The 22,127-nt window shown below is 41.9% G+C and overlaps 3 protein-coding genes across 4 annotated transcripts; 2 read left to right on the top strand and 1 right to left on the bottom strand.

The window, feature by feature from the left end:
* Window positions 1-739: 739 nt before the first annotated feature.
* On the bottom strand, window positions 740-5,299 carry LOC104000693 (cell division topological specificity factor homolog, chloroplastic). Its single transcript, XM_009422798.3, has 2 exons — window positions 5,040-5,299; window positions 740-1,525 (listed from the first exon to the last, which is right to left on the bottom strand). The coding sequence occupies exons 1-2, from the start codon at window positions 5,130-5,132 to the stop codon at window positions 929-931; spliced, it is 690 nt and encodes a 229-aa protein (XP_009421073.2). The 5' UTR covers window positions 5,133-5,299; the 3' UTR covers window positions 740-928.
* A 2,662-nt stretch (window positions 5,300-7,961) lies between these two features.
* On the top strand, window positions 7,962-11,863 carry LOC104000780 (probable LRR receptor-like serine/threonine-protein kinase At1g74360). Its single transcript, XM_009422912.3, has 2 exons — window positions 7,962-8,237; window positions 8,338-11,863. Exons 1-2 carry the CDS (start codon window positions 8,171-8,173, stop codon window positions 11,748-11,750), a joined length of 3,480 nt encoding a protein of 1,159 aa, XP_009421187.3. The 5' UTR covers window positions 7,962-8,170; the 3' UTR covers window positions 11,751-11,863.
* Window positions 11,864-13,949: 2,086 nt separating this feature from the next.
* Window positions 13,950-21,542, top strand: LOC104000694 (uncharacterized). Of its 2 annotated transcripts, none has more exons than XM_009422800.3 (5): window positions 13,950-14,335; window positions 16,034-16,160; window positions 17,431-17,657; window positions 18,051-18,873; window positions 19,190-21,542. In XM_009422800.3, the coding sequence occupies exons 3-5, from the start codon at window positions 17,433-17,435 to the stop codon at window positions 21,253-21,255; spliced, it is 3,114 nt and encodes a 1,037-aa protein (XP_009421075.2). In that variant the 5' UTR covers window positions 13,950-14,335; window positions 16,034-16,160; window positions 17,431-17,432; the 3' UTR covers window positions 21,256-21,542. The 2 variants fall into 2 exon arrangements, with proteins under 2 accessions (XP_009421075.2, XP_009421074.2); XM_009422799.3 differs by having other exon boundaries at window positions 13,950-14,399.
* Window positions 21,543-22,127: the final 585 nt, after the last annotated feature.

Here is a 22,127-nt window from a genome sequence, read left to right as displayed (position 1 = left end):
GGTGAGCCTTTCGATCACCGTGTTGGGTTGATGTACGAAAGACAAATACTTTAGTCAATTCGACGTCGAATTAATGATTGAAACGTATATGCAAGACTTCCCGAAGACACCATAAGTGGACACCCCACCCGCATCAAACGGTGTTTGGGACGCAATGTGATGTGTGAATCGAGTGACTGATGCCAAAAAGTCGTGATTGAACGTCTTCGATGGGGACCCAACGTTTGCTCCACCTTTTTGTTATTTTAAGGTTTAATCTTCGCTGGTTAAGTTACAGTGAGGATTTTACGCATGTTATTCCCCATTATTATATGTTTTCATGCATTATAAATATGGTTGAGAGATTGGCTACATATATTCTTTCATTGTCAATTAACGACTTTTAGGTACGAGTAACCTAAGCCAATTTTAAGTAAATAATTAATGACTAAAAACTTTTAATATTTTATTTTCATGATGAGTTTAAAAATATTAATATGATATGTAGTCTCAACCGATAAAGATAAACTACATGCATATATAAGTAAATTTTGAGGTTACATATGTTGAATTAAAAACTAGAGGGATGAATAAAATAATGTATCTGATTTTATAGGAATAAATAAAGACATGCAAATTTGCCTTATAGTAAAAATAGAATATTATTTAATTAGAAAGGAAGACACTTTTGGGATGAGAGAGCTTCAGGTGCAGTTACAATGATCTAGCATTCAAATCAACCTGCTTATTGCTCAGAAGATGAAATCAAATGCAGAGCCTTCAACAGAAATTCTGCATCCAACATATGAGCTCCAAAGATTTACAAACACCTACTCGATTCAAAAGGCTTAATGGTTACATCAGAAAGTGACAGCGGCATAAGCAGGGCGAGCCTCTTCCTTGAAGCACAAACACACTTTTACATATCAAAACATATAGTTTTCCCTGACTATTTCTTGTTTGGTAGGAAGAAATCGAATGTGACATCAACAGTGCCGGAAGTTTCTCCAGTGTCTTTGTACTCGATGTTTGATATTTTTCCACTGTAATCTTCTTCAGAATCTTGGTACCCAGGCCGCACACGCCGGACTGGAACAGTTACAGAGTAGATGGTACCAAGGTCTGTGTCAGTGGAGATGTTAAGTTGAACTTTGTCCTGTGAGTCAATCTCCACAAATTCGGATAGGGCTTCGATAACATTGCTTACAATCTTTTGCTTTGCTTCATCGCTGATATCACACCTATCAGAGAACAGTATCATCTTAAGCCTCTGCTTTGCGATGCTTGCATTAGAATTATTTCTCTCTTTTGTCGTGGGAAATAATATCCTCCATGCCAAACTAAGGCGGTCGAAGAAGCTCATGTTAACAACATTTAGAAGAAAGCCTTCCGCGTCTTGGTTTACTGTTGGTGATAGTTTGTTACCTCCCATCCCATGGCACACTTGGCTGTGTTTTACTGTACTACTGGCTGGTGATTCTGCTCGTAGCCATTTCTGCACAATTCTGAGGTCACTAGCTCCATTAGGGACACGACCAAAACGTATCTGCATTGTAACGAAACAGAAAATACTCGTCGATTATAAAGGACTAACGACAGAGAAAGATCCAAGATATGATAATCCGAGGGCGCAGCAACTATAGCTCCACATAACTCAAAATTCACCATGCAATAATAACTTCACTATGCTAGGAAAGGAATAAACCAATGATCCCATTTGCTTGAATGGTACATTTTTTTTTATTTGAATTTATGATAATTCATAATACCATCAATGTTGGTCTCGATGGAAGGCTACATTAGACCACTAACAAACAATGTCAAATAGTGTTATACTTCATAAGCATAAATCTTAACTATTTGAGCTCAATGGTGGGTGAAATTTAACAAGCCAACCTTAAGTATTTGGGATTGTATGGCTTGTCATTCTTGTTGTTTATTTATGATAATGTACAGGCAGATTGATAGATAGGAAATAAATCAAATACTATATAAGTGTAGTTACAAGTGCTATTCAATGAAGATTTGCATGCCATTTTTCAGCAATTTTAATCAATGAGGATGTACATGCCAATTATCTCGTATTAAGCCCACAAACTTATGATAATATTTGTAATCCTTAAGCAGTTAGACATGCATACCATGCATGGCTAGGTAAATATCAAGACAATGGCCTAACAAACTCCAAAAACTGCTGACATGGAAGAATATTTATCAAGATTAGGAAATTGGTAAGATGAGTTGCCTAGTGGATAACTGAACCACGATGGCAATAAAATACTTTAGTCGCATCAGGTGACCATTTATTTCCATTTACTTTATAGTATCCATCAAGATTACAGAATTAACAAATGTTACCGAGGTACGCAGAAAAACAAATATACATGTTTAGAACTTGATGCTTAGAGAAGTGTGTTACAATTGAGAATATGCATATCAAGCATTTTAAGCAACAGGTCAAGTAAGCAAGAAAGAGATTTTGGGCATATATCTTGTTAAGGGGATGATGCTTGCAGTATCAATAACAAACAGCCTGGTCCAGCAGTCCAGATTGGAATAGTTGAAGTCTGACTTAAAAATACTCGATTTTGGGGAATCTAGCTGACCTCTGCCTATCCAGGTTAAGTAAGTATTAGCACCACTAGGGAAATTCTAACTAGTTCCAGTTGGAATTACTAATTCCAGATGACTTTCCAATGGAACCCATCATATATCTAGTTCTTTTTCCGAAAACCACAAACTGAATTAACCAAACCAGACTGAATTAAATCCTAAAATATGTCCAAGACATATCTTAACCCTTTCTTGTGGAACTTGAGACAACAACGCATATGTAACTTGTTATGAAAGATGATGCCTCTTCAAATATATAGACTTTCGTAGGGCAACATGTCGGTTGTCAGTTTATCAAGTCCATGAGGTAAACTCATGCCAACCAAACCAATAAAGATAGTCCTCAATCCTCACACATGCTATTTATTATGAGTTGATTTGAAGGAGTTGGGATCAAGAGTTTCCACCTCTAGATAACAAAAATAATGAGTTCTGGATGAGGATGTTTGAGTGTTGTTAAAAGAAATGATAGAACAATATTTTTATTAGGAAATATAGAACTCAAAGATACAAACAATGCACTAGTGATTAGTTGAAGGTAGCAACAGTAAAGGATAAGGAAATGTCAAGTTAGGTGTTCCAAAGGATCAGAGGGACAAAGAGAACTATGCAGTTGGTAAGTAATTCATATTAGGAAAGAAGTATCATAGGAGGACAGGTGAACCGAAGAAGACCTGGAAGAAATAAGTGAGGAAAGGAATCACAAAGATGGCAATTCTATCGCATGATTTCTAAGTGTTATGATGCATCCAAGTCAAATTCAATGGATTAGAGTCCCGCAAATATGGTCCCAAAATCTACATGTTTGATGCCATGCTTGCGAATATAAAAATGTATGAACCGACTATATACTTGTTTTTAGCAATATAAAGTCAAGATTACCATAATCCATAACTTTCAATCTGAAGGAAAGAAAGAACTCTGTTTTGGCACAGCATGCAAATGCAGTGTGTAAACAAGCTACCAAATGATTATGCTAGTAGGTAAGCTCTGCTCAGGGAAATTTTTTATGTGGATGTCAATACACTTGTATTTAGATTGGAATTAAGTACATTATGCAACAAGTGGGATGCGGAAGTCAGTTGTGGTCAGCTCAGTAGGATACACAATTACTGGTTAATATTGTAGTTCATTTACCAGGACAAAAATAATTTTCTTAAAAAACTTAGACTTCAATTTAGCTTGTGTCAATATGGTAATTATATTCCATTCACTTGATCGAACTAATATAGGCCCTCAGGTTGAATTGTCTAAGGAAACTATCTATGGACCAGTTATGGCAATCTCTAAGATCATGGAACTTGACTTCAGCAATTCAGCTCTCACCAAGCAGAAGTCAAAGTGTGACAGCCAGTTGGATCCATAAAGTGGAAATAGAGATTGGGTGAATTCAAAATTGTATGCTTTCAAATTTCGTGAATGACTTTATCCAAAACAAATGGCCTGCAGATCACCACTCTACCCCTCGAATAACCCACATGAGATGAAAGATGGGGATCATGATGAGTGACAACTTGAGGATGATGTATCAAGAAGTAATACAGACTCTACAGCACAACCTTAAGGTTGATAATCTATATTAAGAAACTAATGATAACTAGAAGACCTTATGATGGCAAAACAAGATTATTTATGTAACACCCCATTTATTTCCACATCGAAAGTGGATTAAGACTAAGATTGACTTATAAAAATATGATGAGTGTACTACCATTAGGCTATGCCTCACATGCACCGTGCTAAGGCTTGATAGGAGATTATAACACTCCGATTAGTCTCACATCCAAAGTAAACTACGACTAATATTGACTTAGGCTCAACGAAAGGAGATGTCACACCCCCACCTAGAATCTCCAATCGTCCAACATTATTACAAATCTACAATCGGCATCAATAGTTCGTTCATGAAATTTCTGATACTTGCAAATTCCTTGAATATAAACCACTAGATGTTCCACTTAAAATACAATGGCAATTAGCTAAAATGTTATATTTATCAGAATAACAGCCGGCTGCTTGCAGAAGATGTTGGCGGAAACGTCTAGGAAATCTAACACTTATCATTAACACTTGTACACGGTTCCCTTCTGAATCATCAAAGAGACAGAAAGACGGTCTAATCTTCACAACTTGTGAAGGTGACGGACATCACCATTTGAGGTCAGCATCAGCTCCTTTTCTAAAATGCACTCACGCATTTCGAATTCAACGAGTAATTCAGGAAATTTTAAATAAAAATATGTAATCGCAATCATTCTCACATATTTTTCCAGTAACAAAACCCAATCAGTAATTCGACATGAGAAACTAAACCTAATCTCAAGTAAGAGGTACTCACAACAGCACCACTATGAAAAGTCACAGATGTTATTAATTCGTAAAGCAAAAATCTATCAAATCCTAGGCATTTCAATCAGCAGAAGCAGAAAAGGAAGGGAAAACCCGACCTTGGAAAAGGGGACGGTGGGTTTAGGAGGGCGGTGACCGGGATGAGAAGCGAAGGCCCCGACGAACACCTTGAGATCTCCGGAGATCGCCATGTGCGACTGCCTCGCTCTTGAGCCTCTCCGGGGAAGACAAAGAAGCCGAGTGAGTGTCAACTAACGTTAGCCGCAAGAGATGCGTGAGTAGTCATCTCTCGTTCTCGGGTTCGGCGCCCGCTGTGACCGGTGGTTAGGTCAGATGGAGACTCCAATTAAGGATGCCCCTTTGCCGTAACCTAATCGACGACCAGTCAAAAATTGAAGTAATACCAATTACTAATGAAAATTTGAGAAAGGAATTCCTTTCAAACAAGATAATGTGTTCTATTTTAATTTATAATTTTTTAATATATTAAAATATTTATATGTACATTATGGAAATAGGGATGAATAAAACTATCACATCACTAAATATTAGGAAAATTGAATAATTTCATCCATATTGTACTAATTTAAGTTTTTGAATTGTATTAATGTCTAATTTGTATATATGTTAACCTAAGTAATTCAAACTCAAATTTCTTAAAATTAAAAAAAAAATACAAACAAGTATGTCTGGCTTATTTTTTTTATAAATCCTACTATTACAGTTTCATGTTAATAATAAAAAATGTTATATCAAAAAAATCATACTTTGTAAACATATCTATTGATATGAGATATATTGTCAATAAAAGCGATAAAAAATCGATTATCAAATATCTCTCTCTACTTCTCATACCCATTTCAGAACATTCTTATAACATCAAAATAATCATATATCATTGTCATACATCGGAAGAGAACATTCTTATAACAGATTAGATTGCGAATGATGTGAGGAACCAATGCATTCATTTATTTTATTATTCATTTTTTATTTTCTGAGGATTAAAGCGAGTTTACTACGACGGTAAGAAGACAGTTTTTTATTATTTTTAATGTGAAATTGTTGGAAGCAATGACAATACAATCTAAAATGACAGTAACATATAAAGCATCTGACAAAGTGGTCAGCGAGTTCGTATTGCACGTTGAACGAGGCAGGGATTGCAGTCCTGCAACAGTGACATCATGCAATACGTCTGGCTTTCATGAACACGAATGGTGTCATCGACTGACAATATTCAATGCATTCAAACCCATCACGTTTCTTCGCTTCTCAAATGAAAACCTGTTCTTTCGCTGCCATTTGTGTCTTCCAAACGGAGAAGCCAAAGCATGATCTGCTGCTACGTGATGCTCGAGATTAATTGTTCGAAGAAACACCATATAAAGTGATCGTATGAATCGACCCATCTCGAATGAACCAATTTAAATTCTTCGACAAATATTTACAGTATCAAATGGTGGTAAAGACGGAAGAGAAAACAAAGCATGAAATTTGAGCAAATTACTTGTGAATTGGAAACGAACAACTCCATGTACGATCAGATAAGTCAACTGCGACCGCTAAATAAACACGATTTAAACGACACCAGTTCACTACACGGTCCCACCACAAATCTATACTAGTCCTTCTCGATGATCTCATGAGATTAACAAAGATCCTGGTTAGATAGATGCTCTCAAATGTCAGGAACCAGATACATGCATATGGAGTTCACGATGCTTTCTGTTCTTCTTATCCTCTCCTCCATTTGTATTAATTTATAATGGTGATGTGCACCGCTTGCTACTTTTCTAAAACTGATGTAAGAGGAACTCAGTCAAAGATTCATGGCAGTCTCTTCCTGACGATGAAAGAGGACGTATGAAGGCACTCCACGGACATCTTCGTCTTTAGATAAGCACACACGTGCGATCTTTTGGACCTGGAAGACATTGGAGCATGGAATCCACGGCTCGCTTGCGCCCCGGGTAACTATGCGAATACATGGAAAGAGGGAGACGAGCTCTCGGCCAACTTATAGGGTTCCTTTGACCAAATCAGGATGCTGAAAAGTCCACGGAACATAGTCTGTTGTCGGGTCTTCAAGTGGGGTTTCTACGGAGCCGACCACGGTGAGATTTCGCTGGTTTCCTCTGAACTTTAAAGCTTGAGCCGGGGGAAACGTGTGCATGTGTTGGATAATGACCCACGTGAGTTGGACCGGGACTTCGGCATGTTTCCATTAGGAATAGTCCACGCTTCGACTTCCTTCACCAAGAATCCATCGGCCATCGTGCTAAACGTCGGAGATGTTGCAGATGCTGCAGACGTTCCGAGCAATGGCAGCTTGCCGTTCATGCCCTGTCCATTCACGGGGAGCATATGTTTTGTGTTGTAACTTCTGGATTCTGTTCATCTTCTTCCTTTGTTCATGCTATCTCCATGGAAGTGGTATCAGCAACACATCAATCCTTTCAACAGCAATTGATGTTTAAGCACGTCATCGACAAGATAAAAATGCAGATCACCTGCAGCGACCGTGGTCGAAGTAGTATGTCACGGAGGGCATCATCACAACGGAATCCTATAAAGAATTGTCAGGCTAATCAACAAAATCCCGCTTTGTTTCGTAACCCATGCATGGTAGACATTTCATGCTGCTTTCAAACGCCACCGAAGACCCATCCAGTCGCGTTCAAAAATGGCATGCTTACAACTCTATCTATCGCTTCAATAATCTGTAATTCTAGATGCTTACAAGGCATGGATTCGGCATGCCTAACACATTCATTGTCCAAGTGTCTCTCTCCTGACTCATGCAAAGCCTAATCTGACGGGAAGTCAACAATGGCGGCTCCCCGCTGCGGTAAAAGCTTAGAGAGTCAAATGGGACGACTAGTATGGTGCAGGTCACAAAACACATCAAGCTAAACAAGCAAAACGTGATTGTGACTCGTTGGAGATCCATGCTGGTTTTGTCATAGCTCTCGAGAGGCTGAAACTTCCCGAAAAGGGAGATATAATACAGCGGTAAGAGAGGAAGAAGGTACCGCATTATTCATACCTGCAGGCTGATGCCAATATTTTATGCACGATCACCTACCTGACTCCGAGGATCGTTCTAATTGGCAGGAAGAGGGAGGAGGAAATCTAGGAAGAAGAAGTTTCTGTGGAGAGTTCTGATTTGTTTATTTTTAGTGTGAATTTGTTCTTCTTCTCTTCCTTCGATGAAAGCAACCAGGACATGTCGGAGGAGGAGGTGAGCTTCTGTTGTTGTATCATCCTGATACTGTCCTCGGTTCTTGTCTCGAGTAATGGCCCTCTCCTTTCTTGCTTATTCCTTTTCCTGCTTTGGTTGCTCTGTGTTTTCTTGTCGAGAGGCATTCTTCTCAAATTGTTTCTCTCTTACAGGTCAGGCGACCTCCGGCGCCACGGACAAGGAGGTCTTGCTCGAGCTCAAAGGCCATCTCGAAGCCAAGAATCCGATACGCCAAGGCCCCTATGCTCGGTGGAACCAATCCGACCCTTCCCCCTGTGATTGGCTTGGCATCACCTGCGACGGTGCCGACCGCGTTGTCGGTGTCGATCTCGCAGAATCAAACATATCCGGCGAACTCTTCCCCCACTTCTACCTCCTCACCGAGCTCGCCCACCTCGACCTCTCCTCCAACACCATCAGCGGCCCCATTCCTGCCGACCTCAACCGGTGCAGTGGCCTCAAGTACCTCAACCTCTCCCACAACCTCCTCGAAGGACAGCTGAACTTGACAGGGCTAATCAACCTCGAGACGCTCGACCTCACGCTCAACCGATTCAATGGCAGTATCCGCTCCAGCTTCCCTGCAATATGTCTTAATCTTGTCACCCTCAACCTTTCGGCGAACAGCTTCTCCGGCGACATCACGGGTTGCTTCGACGAGTGCCCGAAACTCCAGTACTTCGACCTGAGCTCCAACCAATTCACCGGACCGATATGGCGAGGCTTTCCAAAGCTCAGGGAGTTCTCAGTCTCGGAGAATAACCTCACAGGAGACTTTCCGTCGAGCACCTTCACGTCCGGCTGCGACCTCGAGATCTTGGACCTCTCCGCAAACAAGCTCTCCGGGACGTTTCCAAGCTCGATCGCCAATTGCTCAAAGCTGACATCTTTGAACCTGTGGGGGAATGCATTCATCGGCGCAGTTCCGTCCGGCATCGGTTCGCTCTCGGAGCTCAACGCGCTCAACCTGGGGAAGAACTCGTTCGACCGGATCATCCCCGAGGAGTTGTTGAATTGCTCCAAGCTGGTGTTTCTCGACTTCAGCAAAAGCAACTTCGGCGGCGATGTCCAGGAAATCTTCGGCCGGTTCACGACGCTCGATTATCTAATCCTTCAAGGGAATCAATACACCGGGGGCATCGAGTCGTCGGGAATTCTCAGGCTTCCCAACCTCGTGAGATTAGACCTGAGCATAAATCGTTTTTCCGGCGATATCCCGGTCGAGATCACGAGAATGCGGAAGCTCAAGATCTTAATTTTCGCCTACAACGACTTATCCGGCGTCATCCCGCCGGAATTCGGCAGCATGACCGGACTTCAGTTACTGGATCTATCTCACAACAAGCTCACCGGATCGATCCCTGTGGAAATCGGGAATTTGACGTCCCTCCTCTGGCTCATGCTCGCGGACAACAACCTCACGGGCGAGATCCCGCCGGAGATGGGCAACTGCAGGAGCTTGATGTGGCTGAACCTTGCCAACAACCGGCTCTCCGGCAGCATCCCGCCAGAGATAGCGACGATTGGGATCGATCCGTTCCCGACGTTCGAGGCCAACCGCCGCCAGATCCTGGGAGGCATCGTCGGTTCCGGCGAGTGTTTGGCCATGCAGCGATGGATCCCCGAGAACTATCCGCCGTTCAACTTCATCTACATGCTGATGACGAGGAAGACCTGCCGGGTTACTTGGGAACGCCTCCTGAAGGGTTACGGGATCTTCCCCATCTGCTCCAACTCCTCGACCCGGGTCCGAACCCTGGCCATCTCCGGATATCTCCAGCTCTCCGGCAACCGACTATCGGGGGGGATCCCTTCGGAGATCGGGCGGATGAGGAACCTCAGCGTGATCACCGTCGACAAAAACAGGCTCTCCGGCCACCTTCCGCCGGATATCGGCGGGCTGCCGCTCGCGGTCCTTAACGTCTCTGACAACAGGCTGTCCGGCGCGATCCCGGAGGAAATCGGCTCCCTGCAGTGTCTCTGGAGCCTGGATCTCTCCCGGAACAACCTCTCCGGCGAGCTTCCGGCGAGCCTGAACAGCCTCTATGAGCTGAACAAATTCAACGTCTCTTACAACCCCCTCCTCTCCGGCGTGGTTCCAATGAGCGGCCAGATCTCCACCTTCGTTGGCGATAGTTTCCTCGGGGACCCACTCATCAGCTTCGCCTCCTCGTCGGCCGGCGGCGCCTCGCCGCCCGTCGGGAGCGGCCGCTCCATGCAGTGGCGCGGGCGTTGGAAGGTGGTGGCATTCTGGGTTTTCCTGGCGCTCTGCTCGGTCTTTGTCGCGTGCGGTGCCCTCTTCTTCACGCTCATCAGGCTCGGGGGCGCCCGCGCGGCAGTGAATCCGTACGCGGATCAGGAACCCGACCCGGAGGGGCTCCTTCTTGGCGGCGTGAAGCGGCGGAGTGACGCTGTCGGGTCATCGACCCCGACGATGACCACGACCACGTCATTGGCAGAGGCGGCGTCGGGCTGCTCGTCGGCTGACGGGGCGGGTGTGAGGGTGTTCCGGTTGGACAGGGGAGTTGAAAGGACGGCGTTTACGTACGGGGACATTGTGGTGGCGACGGGAAACTTCGACGAGGGTATGGTGGTGGGGCGGGGCGGCCACGGGGTTGTGTACCGCGGAGTGCTGCCGGACGGGAGGCTGGTGGCGGTGAAGAAGCTGCAGCGGAGGGGGAGGGAAAGTGGGGAGGAGGAGGACGAGGGGGAGAGAGAGTTTCGTGCGGAAATGGAGGTGATGGCCGGACGGTGCCACCCCAACCTGGTGGCGCTGCATGGGTGGTGCCTGGCGCGGTCGGCGCGGTTGTTGGTGTACGAGTACATGGAGGGGGGCAGTCTGGAGGAGGTGATCGAGGACTGGGGGCGGTTCGGCTGGGAGCGGCGTCTGGCGGCGGCGACCGGGGTGGCGCGGGCGCTGGCGTTCCTGCACCACGAGTGCATGCCCGCGGTGGTGCACCGGGACGTCAAGGCCAGCAACGTGATGCTGGACGCGCGGGGCCGGGCGCGGGTCACGGACTTCGGCCTCGCCCGCGCGATGGGGCCCGGAACGAGCCACGTCAGCACGGTGGTGGCGGGGACTGTCGGTTACGTGGCGCCAGAGTATGCTCGCACGTGGAGAGCGACCACGCGGGGGGACGTGTACAGCTACGGCGTCCTGGCCATGGAGCTGGCCACGGGCCGCAGGGCGGTGGACGACGGGGAGGAGTGCCTGGTGGAGCGGGTGAGGCGGGTGGCGACGGGGGAAGGGGGGCAGAGTTTGGCAGAGGCGGCGGGGGAGGAGGAGGGTGCGGCGGAGATGCTCGGGTTGCTGATGGTGGGGCTGCGATGCACTGCGGAGGCACCGGGGGCGAGGCCGGACATGAGGGAGGTGCTGGCTATGCTGCTGAAGATAGCCGACAGGAGTGGTGACGGCGCAAGAGAGACCGGAAGTGAAGGAAGCCAAAGTAGCGCTTCTCCTCCTCATTGGTCGCTGCAGAGCCACAATACATCATCATCATCTTCTTCCTCCGTGCAGAGTTATTGGGAAGGATTCTTTCGACAGCATACAGAACGAGACGTTTAATGTACATAGACAGACGTGTTCTTTGACGCAACATCGTTGTTTGATATATTCTTTTTTCTTCTTTCATTCCCGACACGAAAAATAATCGTATTATCGTTGGTTTGGTAATGTTATATATAGAGCTTGAGATTTTCAAATTTATAAATATAAATATACATATGTCTTAAATGGAAAAAAATGGCCGTCACTTATTTTAGAAGGATGTATAATTTTATCCATTAATCGCAAGTTTACCGGTGGAGCTCAATGCTTTTTGTCGGTGCTTTTACAAAATCACTGGTCGCTGTTAAAACGCCATGTTGTTAATGTGCGTCCTGTGGTTTAATCGGATCCTGATATCAATCATCAAACGGATCCATCAGTTGACCGATAGTTCGATAACGGCAAGTTTGTGACCTTTCGGCGCACGTTATATATCACGCAACACATAGCCGTCAGGCACTTCCCACGTGATCCGAGACCGACGAGACGGGAACAAGAGGAATGTCCCAAACAGGACAAACGTACAGGGGCACATCACCATACGTTACTCGTAATTCCCAGCATAGATGAGGGATATTTACGGAAGACGAAAAGACCTTACGGAGCTGCCACCGATGACCTCACGACTGCCTAATATCTTCCTATAGGCCGCCAAATAAACATAAAACCTGATGTAGTCGTCCAACGACGAGCTGAGTCGTGACTCAGGTCGAGGTCGACTGATGTGGCAACTCAACAACCATGTCCTCGTCATTTCTTTCAAGCTGCGCTATAATTGCCGGTGCCAACCGTGCTAACTTGCGCGACTCGATCAACCCGTTTAGATATCGAGCGATCAAGTCATGCGACTTGGCATGGCCGATGCGGTGTTCTTTATCTGGCCACGTAGGGTAATTAGCGGTTCGGATCATACAACTTTTAGAGGAACACATCATACAAGTAAAATAAAGGGAAAATAAATCGTAATGGCTAATGAATTGCATTGTTTGTGCAGGAGTTGAATGTCGATGATGTCCGGCATGATTGGTACACAAATGGGATCCACCTCGGGTATGATCATGTACAGCTTATATCAGTAGCAGTAGCAGTTGGTGAACTAGTTAAGAAAATGAGTTTGATGGTCTATTTTGATTCACATACAATCCCTGCAGAGATCAACAATGATCCTCCACAATTCAGGACCTCATTTGTACCACAAATCTTCAATCTCTCTTACCTTCTCCAAGGATAATGATGGTGCGGGATGGGAGATGGAGCCCCTCTTCACCTGCAACAGCGCAAGGTCGCCTGATTAAAGGCTGGTTGCTTTCGCCCCAAGGTTGGCAGAGACAACCCTTAAATGATCTATGAGCCCTTCATGTACCAATGGAATGACAGGTTGAGCTTTCCAAGCTGCCTCCTGCTCAGTGATTTTTTCCTTTTTTTTCACTCTCTCTCTCTCTCTCTCTATATGTATATATATAGTACATTTTAGAGAGAGAGAGAGAGAGAGAGAGAGAGAGAGAGGATGTTGTAGTTATAACATCCTTTAAGCATATTAAAGTCCATCCATGATTCCCCCAACTCCACAATGGGTTGAAGGTTGTCATGCACTGTGCATGACCCTAACTGAGCTAATTATAAATAATGTCTAAAAATCTTTTGGAATGTGGTCTGTGATCTCCAAAAGTTAACCCACCAGGAAAGCTTTAACCAATCTAAATCACAATACTAAAAGAATCTGAGTTGATAAAGTTTTGGTTTTTCTTTTGGGATCAAAAAAAGGTTAGTCCACTTGACCCTATGTTTAACTCTTAATCAATCAAGCAACTTCCCAATTCCAACCACAGCCAAACCCCACACCAATCTGGACTTGTTATTAAGAGTAAAACCTCAGCCCCACACAAACAAGCGCTGTCATTATAGTTATAATCTGATACCACTTCAAATCTTTCTCACATATATATATTTTTTGGGGGTGTATGAATGGCACATGGTTCATCTCATTCCCAGTCTGGTAATAATCCCCAAGTGGAGTGGCATTGCCAGTTTGCCATCAACTTTTGTTTAATCCCTGGGTGGCCCCACACCAGCCTACAATTCTAATTTGTCAATATCCACATACCCCATGGGAGTCATTAAAATAGTACAAAAAAAAATGGGCAGTGATGAGAAAAGATGGCTGGGTTTTGTAGATTTTAGGTCTGCTATTGTCCTTTTTTGCAGCACAAGAAATAACATCATTCCTTTTAGTTCTCCAGTTTTTCTCAGCACCAGGAAACAAGGAAGGTGGGGGAGAGAAGGAGAATCCCAAACTCCAAATCTATTTATTACAAAGATATTATTGTGAGGAATTTTGAGGGGAAGGAGGGGTGGGGGGGGTGGAAAAAAGGAGAGAGAATATTAAGACCAGAGGTTGACAAGTTTTCTGTCACTGTTGTTGGAAGGTCGTTCGATGTTGTGGAGATTTTCTTATCTGGGATCTCCCTCTCCTCCCGAGTTCCAACCTTTTCTTCTCTGTCCGAGTGCGTGCGCTTTGTGCCTTCCAATCTGATGGAGATCTGTAGCCTTTTTCTTCCTCCAATGGTCTTCCGTCACGGCTTCTAAATATTCTTTGCTGCCCTGTACCTCCTCGAGTCTCTCTCTCTCTTTCTTTTCCGGAATCACGACGCCTTTGTAATTACGGAGGTAAATTTGCCTCGCGTCGCGCCGCGCCGTATCTTCTTGTTCATGTGGATTTCGGGTTTTGCTTGCTTGTTGGGTCGTTTACTATCGAATTATCGCGTCATGGCGAGATTTTTGGCTTGGGGATCGTTGTCTTCAGCTCGTCTGTTCTATGTCGAGCAGTTCATGCTTTTGTCAGCGATCGGTGTTTCTTTTTGGTATCGCTTGATGGTTCTGTGGATTGAGGATTTGCATTTTATGATGCTTGTTTTGGCCTTAGATGGAGATCTCCCTTTTTCTTCGTCTAGGATTTTGCTTGAATCTGTGTTCTCAATCTAGAAAATGTTGTGCTTAGATTATGATTCTAATCACAATGTGCAGTAGATTTTGCGTTATATTTTACAGCTGGGCTTAAATTATGCTATTTAGGGGTTGACTTTGAGTTGTAAAATCACGCGTCAAGTCTAGACTCTTGTTCCTTGTTTCTGTAAACAATATTCATGAAAAGTATGTTGCTTCTGATCTGTTACTTAACATTCGCCGCTTTCGTCCATGAATGGAGATTTCTATTTTATGCCAACACTAGAGGCCTCACATTCCCCAGCACTAATAGCGTAGGGAAATTCCAAAATTGTTAATTCAGTATTAGGAGGTTGGTCCTTCAAGTTGACATTGTTCAAGGCTTCTTTTACTTTGATGTATAATGCGAACCAACCTTAATTAATGACTTGATGGGTAAATCTTGCTGACAATTTCTCTCTATCTCTGCCATATCGCAGCTGGTATATTCTATTGTTAGCCATACAATTATGTAAAGTTTTGGAAAACTACCTAGATATATCTTATACATTATTGAGATTCGGAACTGAAAGATGAACAGAGCCTCTGAATTGCCTTTTACATGTTATCTCATTCTCCTCAATCGTCATACTTTGTAGTATGTATGAATGTGCACTTGCACATTTCATAGTTTAAGCTATCTGTCAAACTACAAGGCGATCCTTTCTTTATATGTATCAAAGGTCATGTCTGAATAACTCATGCATGAACCACCTTTAATTGGCCATCATAGATTTTCCTTCATTAAAATTTTCCCAGGTTGTCTCTTAGATAACTTATTTCTTACAACTATGATTAGGAAGATGATCTTCACTTTGCACCTGGGTATATTCGCTGCGGTTATGTTTCAAATAGTTGTAATGTTGTAATTGTGAGTGCTGACAACAGGACCAACCATTTGGAGTTTCCTTGTTAAAATCCTGCATTACTTTTGCTTTTTCAGTCCCTAATCTGTCTGCTGGTTTCTAGCAATGCTGCTATTTTCAATTCTGAATATTGTAAAACTAATGCATAAACAAACTGTTATTGATAGCCTCATCAACAGACCCAGCATGAAAATATTGCTGATGACAATTTTCAGAAGATGGGTATGCTAATATATTCTTTAAATTTTATGCAAATTGAAACTGATTGAAATCAGTTGATATTTTTTTAATTGCATACTTTTCTGATTTCTACATAGTTTACAATCCTTTCACTTATTCATCTTTCCATATTCAATTATATGTTCAGCGTTGTGCATTTCTTACAAATAATTATCTTATGGTAGTTCTTTTGTAGGTAAATAGAAAATTAATCAGGTTTTATTGTTGTCCCAGGCGTGAAATATATGAAACTTCTGAGCTTACAATGTAAACAGCAATATATTGTGTTAATTCTCTAGCAGCTGAGCCTATTGGCAGATTGTTCTGCTGGACACTTTCTATTGCTAGTCTTCTTTAACTGGTAATTTGAATTGTTCTAAGAAAATTTACTGCTTATCTTTTATGTTTGTACCAACTTAATCCAGTATACGGCTGATGGTTTGCTTACTTGCGCTCTAGTCTTCAATATTTTTTGTTTTTTTAATATACTTATTTGAAACTTAGTTATGGAGAAGTAGTAGGCGTGAGATGCCATTATTAGTCTGAAGACCCTCTGCATTATATAGGTTAAGATGATAATGGTAGTGGTAGCAGTAATAACAAAAGTAGTAATATGTATTCTAACTAAATTAAGTTTGTCCATTAATATCACTTCGCTGCAGTACTCTATAGTAATATTTGTTGTGAAAATAGTGGTTGATCCTCTTGAAAAGCATCACTATGCCAAAATATCTGTTTAAAAATGTCCTGAAGATATTGTTTCAGCCTGTAAAAGAGCAGGTGAAATGAGTCCATAACAAACCAGTTCTCGATAATCTGAATTCAAGGCTATTAGTGAAACTCAACTACATTTAAATTGTCTGTTAGCTTTGTTTTTTCCTTGTCTATAATTTAATTAGTGCATAACCTACATAAATGTTAAGATCATGCTTTCCTATAGTAAACATATTATGTGAATATCTGAAAAGTAATGTAAGGGACATGTAGATAGTAAATATCAACAGATGCACAAATGCAGAGCTTATTTTGATACAGTAGGTCAACCGAAGACTAACTTCTAGGGCTCTATAATACTTTCACTAAAGCTCAGGTTCTTCATTTAACATTTCACTTAGATGAATGAAGAAGATTTGGTGCCCATAATTTAGTAGAGTTCCGAATGAACATTTGACAGCTTGTAAGAGTGTCCAATAACTGAGTCAAGATTTCTGTTTATCATACTCTAAACTAAGAGGAGGAAGTGAGTCACCAATCAGATCTTTTTTTAATGCTTACTTGCTACGTTACTAAGTACTTTGCTTGCTGAAAACAACATTGAAAATCAGGAATACAAGTCATTAATCTCATCACATTTTTTCTTCAGTATCCAAGTTGTTTGTTCTAAAAATGACTTCAGTCTCTCTTCATGTTAAAGAGTGCTAAGAAGTATGGGACTCCCATAAGCTTATCTAATATTCTTTTCTATACTTGTATCAGTCATTTTTGTGTTTGCTAAGAAGCATTGTGCTCATGAATCTCACTACTGCAATAGAAGTAACTTGTAATTTGGAGATCCTCAATCAATAGAACTTAAGAAATGCATCTCTTAAGATCTTGTTATAATTACTTCTTTTGACCTGGAATTTTCTTAGGAATGGGAACAAAAGTGCAATGTAAAAGCTACCTCCCAGGATATCATCCAGCAAGGAATCTAATCAAGGACAGAAACTTTAGTTGGAATCCTTTTTGTGAGGATAAAGCCTTGAACGATCAACTATGCAATAATTTCAAGTCAAGGGGAGTCAGTAGCTGGTCAGACTATGACAAAGAAACGTTGAAGCAAACTATGATTGAACATGAAGCTATATTCCAGAAACAGGTTTGTTTTCAAATCAATGTAAAATTTTGATTATAACATTATACTGAATCCTCGATGCTATCTTTCTAGATGTTATACATGCACTGTGAGCAAATCACATGTAATAGAGACTACCATATGGCTTCCCATTGTATCTTCATGTCTCAAGTTATTGTCCATTAGACACCCTTTGAACCAAAGAAACTTGTTAAAAACTTCTGGTAGTTTGAAGTATACGATGCTTCTGTTCTCTTTCTGTTGAAGTTACTGCATTGGTCCTTCAGGATACGAGGATGTATTTTGCTAAGATACTGGTTGGTCCTTTTCAGGGCAGGAAAATGAACATTTATCATTTATCGTATTTTTTTCAGCACAAACTGTTTTCTAACAGTCAAGTTGCACTTTTTGATCCAGGTTTATGAACTTCATCGACTTTATAGAATACAAAAGGAGTTAATGCATAAACTTAGGAATAAACAACCGGACAGATCTTCTGGACCAGCGGAGACATCTAAGTTGAGTATGTTTCTGTCTCAAATGCCTCCTGAATTTGGTGAAAAGATGTGGCATCTACCCCATCCTTCTCTAGCAAATACCAGTCACACTACAGCAAATGTCAGAGACAATGATGATGACAGAGTCTCAAACTTTCTGAAGGAAGGTGCAACACAGTGCAGTTCAACTAAAAGTGGAGGAAATTTGAAGGATGATGGACCACATACTAAGTTTAAGACAATTCCTAAAAGAATGTTTGACCTTGATCTTCCTGCTGATGCTTACATTGAAAATGAAGATATAGAAAGAACAGAAGGGGAAAATGTCTCTGAGCCATGCATCATGACTGCTGAAACTCTTAAGAGGATTAGTGGAATTAAGGCTGATAACAATGTCAAGTTGACTCTTGGCAATGTTGAAATCCATGTCTCCGGTAAAGATATTTCAAAATCAGATTTGCATCCTAGAAATGGTCTATCCATTCACAGGTTGGCTGATCTGAATGAGCCTTTTAAAGATTCATTTGAGGAAGGTGCTATAAGTTTAGGTTCTTATAAATCCAGTGGCTTGAATTCGGACATTGAAGAACTTCAACAGCCATGGAACCTGACAAGATCAAAAAGTAATTCTCCACAAAGGAACCTTTTCATGGATAAACACATAAATGAAGTTAGCTTGAACTACCTCGACACGAACAAAGTTGAAAGGGGACGTCAATGGCTGTTATCACATGGTGATTCTGGTAAGTTAAATGGCTCATATTTATAATGATCTGGTAACTTGTTTATATTGATGCAATTTCTCAACCACAGATACCTTCTAAATCTCAGACCTCAAGATTATTCATGATTTTAGCTTGTTGGGACATATTGTTTGCTGTTCTCCTTGATGACTATAACCACAGGTCCTCTACCAAGCGATGTCATATGCACATAAATTTTTTATTACTCACTTTCCACTGCATCTCTAATTATTTTTGTATCTTTTATTAGGTTTTAATGCTCCAGATGTTTTGTATATAATTCAAATTTTCAAAATATCTATTTTGTTATTCCCAGGTCAAAGCAAAATTGTTGTCAATTCCATCGATTCTGGCCTCTTTAGTGAGAAGTATCCAATGTCATCCGAGTCAATAAAGCTGAAACTTGATAAAGCTCGAGAAACTCAGTTGCCTGATCAGAATCAAGCAGAGATGTGGTTTGGAGATAAAACTACCCACTCCACTGAAATCTTTGGACGTCAAGATTATGTTACCTCGAACTATCCAGGATGCACATCTTCTCAAGTCAGCTCTGCATTGTCAGTTGTATCCCCTTTTCCCTGTGCAACTTCTGCATCTGCATTGACTCCTTGGAGGATGCCATCCAACAGTGTAAACCAGATTCCGATTGCAGTTCAAGCATTTCCATGCTTCAGTAGATCATCAACGTTGAATGGACAGGGCAAGAACTACAATGCAGCAAATCAAAGCAACAGGCCTGTTTGTGACAAAATAGATTTCAATGGTGATCTGCAGCCACATAAAAGACTTGATTATAAATCCTCCTCCCCTGTGAATGGTCATCATCATGGTATCCAAATGTGTTCTACTTCAACAGGAATACACCGTTCACCATGTAATCTAGAGAAGCCAAACCTTGATGCTCGTTGCAATACTTCACCATACAAGAACTCCAAAATTCATGAACCACTTAAGTGCTCAAGGGACTTGCAGTTTATAGATATAAACTCTGGAAAGGATTTGAATCTGAACCAGGGAATCCTTGGTGGTATTCAATATGGCTTCACGAACAGACAAAGTTTTGCCAGAAAGCATGATGAATCATCAAACGATGTAATTTGGCTTAGAGAAAAGCCTTCTTGCAAAGGTTCTGCTGAATGTGACATGTTTGTCAAGGATTATACCTATCCTTCTAAATTTCTATCAGAAAAAGCCAAGGATAAAGGTTCTTCTGTTTGTGCCTTGAGGCATTCTTTGTCATCATTTGACATCAACGAAAGCATAACTTATAGAGCCATAACAACTGACATTTTGAATGTCGAAGGAAATTTTAGTCCACCAGATAACTCCCATAGGATTTTTGACTGCTCAAATTCTGTTTCATGTGATGGACAATTGTTTGTCAATGATCTGAAGAGGCATGGGAAAGGAAAGGCAATTAGAAACCCAGGCTTAAGAAATGACATCAATCTGAACTCTGATCTCATGCCTGCTGATGGTGTTAGGTTGTTTGGAATGTCAGCGGAAGATGAGAGACAGACTCCATCATCACTTTCTCTGGCAAGGGTTGCTGACAATCTAACTAGTAAAATTGATTTGGAAGCACCAACTGATGAAATGCAAGAAGCAAATAATTTTTCATGGGTTGAGATCGTAGATATGAATTGCCCAGTGACACAAGTTGCAATGAAACAAGAGAAGACATCCTTTGGGGATGCTTGTGCAAGACTGGCAGCAGATACTATTGTTTCCATCTCAGTGGATGTTCGTGATCATATGCAGCCCCTTTGCCCCTTTGCTCCTTCATCATTTGATTCCTTGTATCTGTTGGCAGAGGCGGTTAAGTCCAATGCAGAAATTGAGGCTTCAGATGATGATGGTGGATTAGATACTTTTGAGTCATTGACATTGAAGCTGGAAGAACTCAAGCCAGATGAGTACTCTTGCAAACCATGTCAACAGGAGAAGCCAAAGGATGATGAGAAGTCCATGGCCTCGCTGCTTCTTCCCAGGCCTCGTAGGGGCCAGGCAAGAAAAAGAAGGCAGAGGAGAGATTTCCAGAGAGATATCCTACCAGCACTTGTGTCATTGTCGAGGCATGAAGTGACTGAGGATCTTCAGGCTCTCGGTGGAATGATAAGAGCAGGTAAGTCCCGACAAACCAGTTCCGCTAGGAGGAGCACAAGCCAAAACATGCCAAGTTCTCGATCTAGGGGGAGGGGACGGCCAAGGAGTTTGGCCATCACCATTGAGGAGGTTTGTGATGACAGTCCCCCTCGGTTACAGCCTACTCATACTGATTTGGAAAATGATGGGAAGAATATTATGACATGGGGAAGGACGACAAGGAGGTGTCATAGACAACGAATACCATTGGGTCATGCATTCGCTCCACAGGAGTAGTTCTTAAAGAAGTATACTTGTCAGGGTTGACGAAGTGATAGTTTTCTCAGTTAATCGCTAGAGTTAGACATCAGATGCATTGTACATGTTGGCTGTCGATTGAGCAAAGTACGATGTGCTTTTACGCGTTTGTAGATTTCATGCAATAATTGATGAACTATTTGTTCGAAAATAGAACTGTAAGAACCATCGGATTTAACGAACTCTTCGACTTCTCAAGTGTGTGATTGATATTTATCTTTATAAATGAAACATATTATATACCAGGGAAGAAGATGATCAATTCAGGATAAAGTTGTTTAAATTAGCTGATTTAGCCTCATGTTTTTGTCTCTTTCATATTTTTATGCCTCATGTTTAAAATAGCTGACTTCGCCTATGTTTTCCTCTCTTTCACATAGTTCATTGCAAGTATATCATTTTGTATAGGGTTTCAAACTTTGTTTCTTTCCGATTGTAAAATTCTACGGGATATTTCTTAGATGCTTTGTAAAATAATATGATTAAAATTGATTTATAAAGATTTGATGAGTGTATTATTATAAAAGTTTGATAATTGTTTGAGTAAAAAAAGGATTATTCATGAAAAACATAAAAAATTAATTAATCACTATTTCTTCAATTGTTTTTTTTTATTTTTTATTTTTTATTTTTCTCCTCTTCAATCGAACCAAAACGTAGAAATTTGGCTTAATCACCATTGCACGAGCAAAAATATGTGGACGGATTCACAGCTGTCCCATCCAAACCAGAGTACAGGATTTCGGATCTGTTGGGGTCCTCTTTCTTTATGCGGGTCCCAATAGATCATGTAGAGGTGTTGCGTAGGTGGCAAGTTCTTTCTGGATGCTGCATGGATACCGACAGCTGAT

The sequence above is a fragment of the Musa acuminata genome, chromosome BXJ3-10 (genome assembly GCF_036884655.1).
Source record: "Musa acuminata AAA Group cultivar baxijiao chromosome BXJ3-10, Cavendish_Baxijiao_AAA, whole genome shotgun sequence".
Taxonomy (NCBI): domain Eukaryota; kingdom Viridiplantae; phylum Streptophyta; class Magnoliopsida; order Zingiberales; family Musaceae; genus Musa; species Musa acuminata.
The sequence above is the reverse complement of the archived record's forward strand: the minus strand, read 5'-3'. Positions and strand labels throughout refer to the sequence as shown.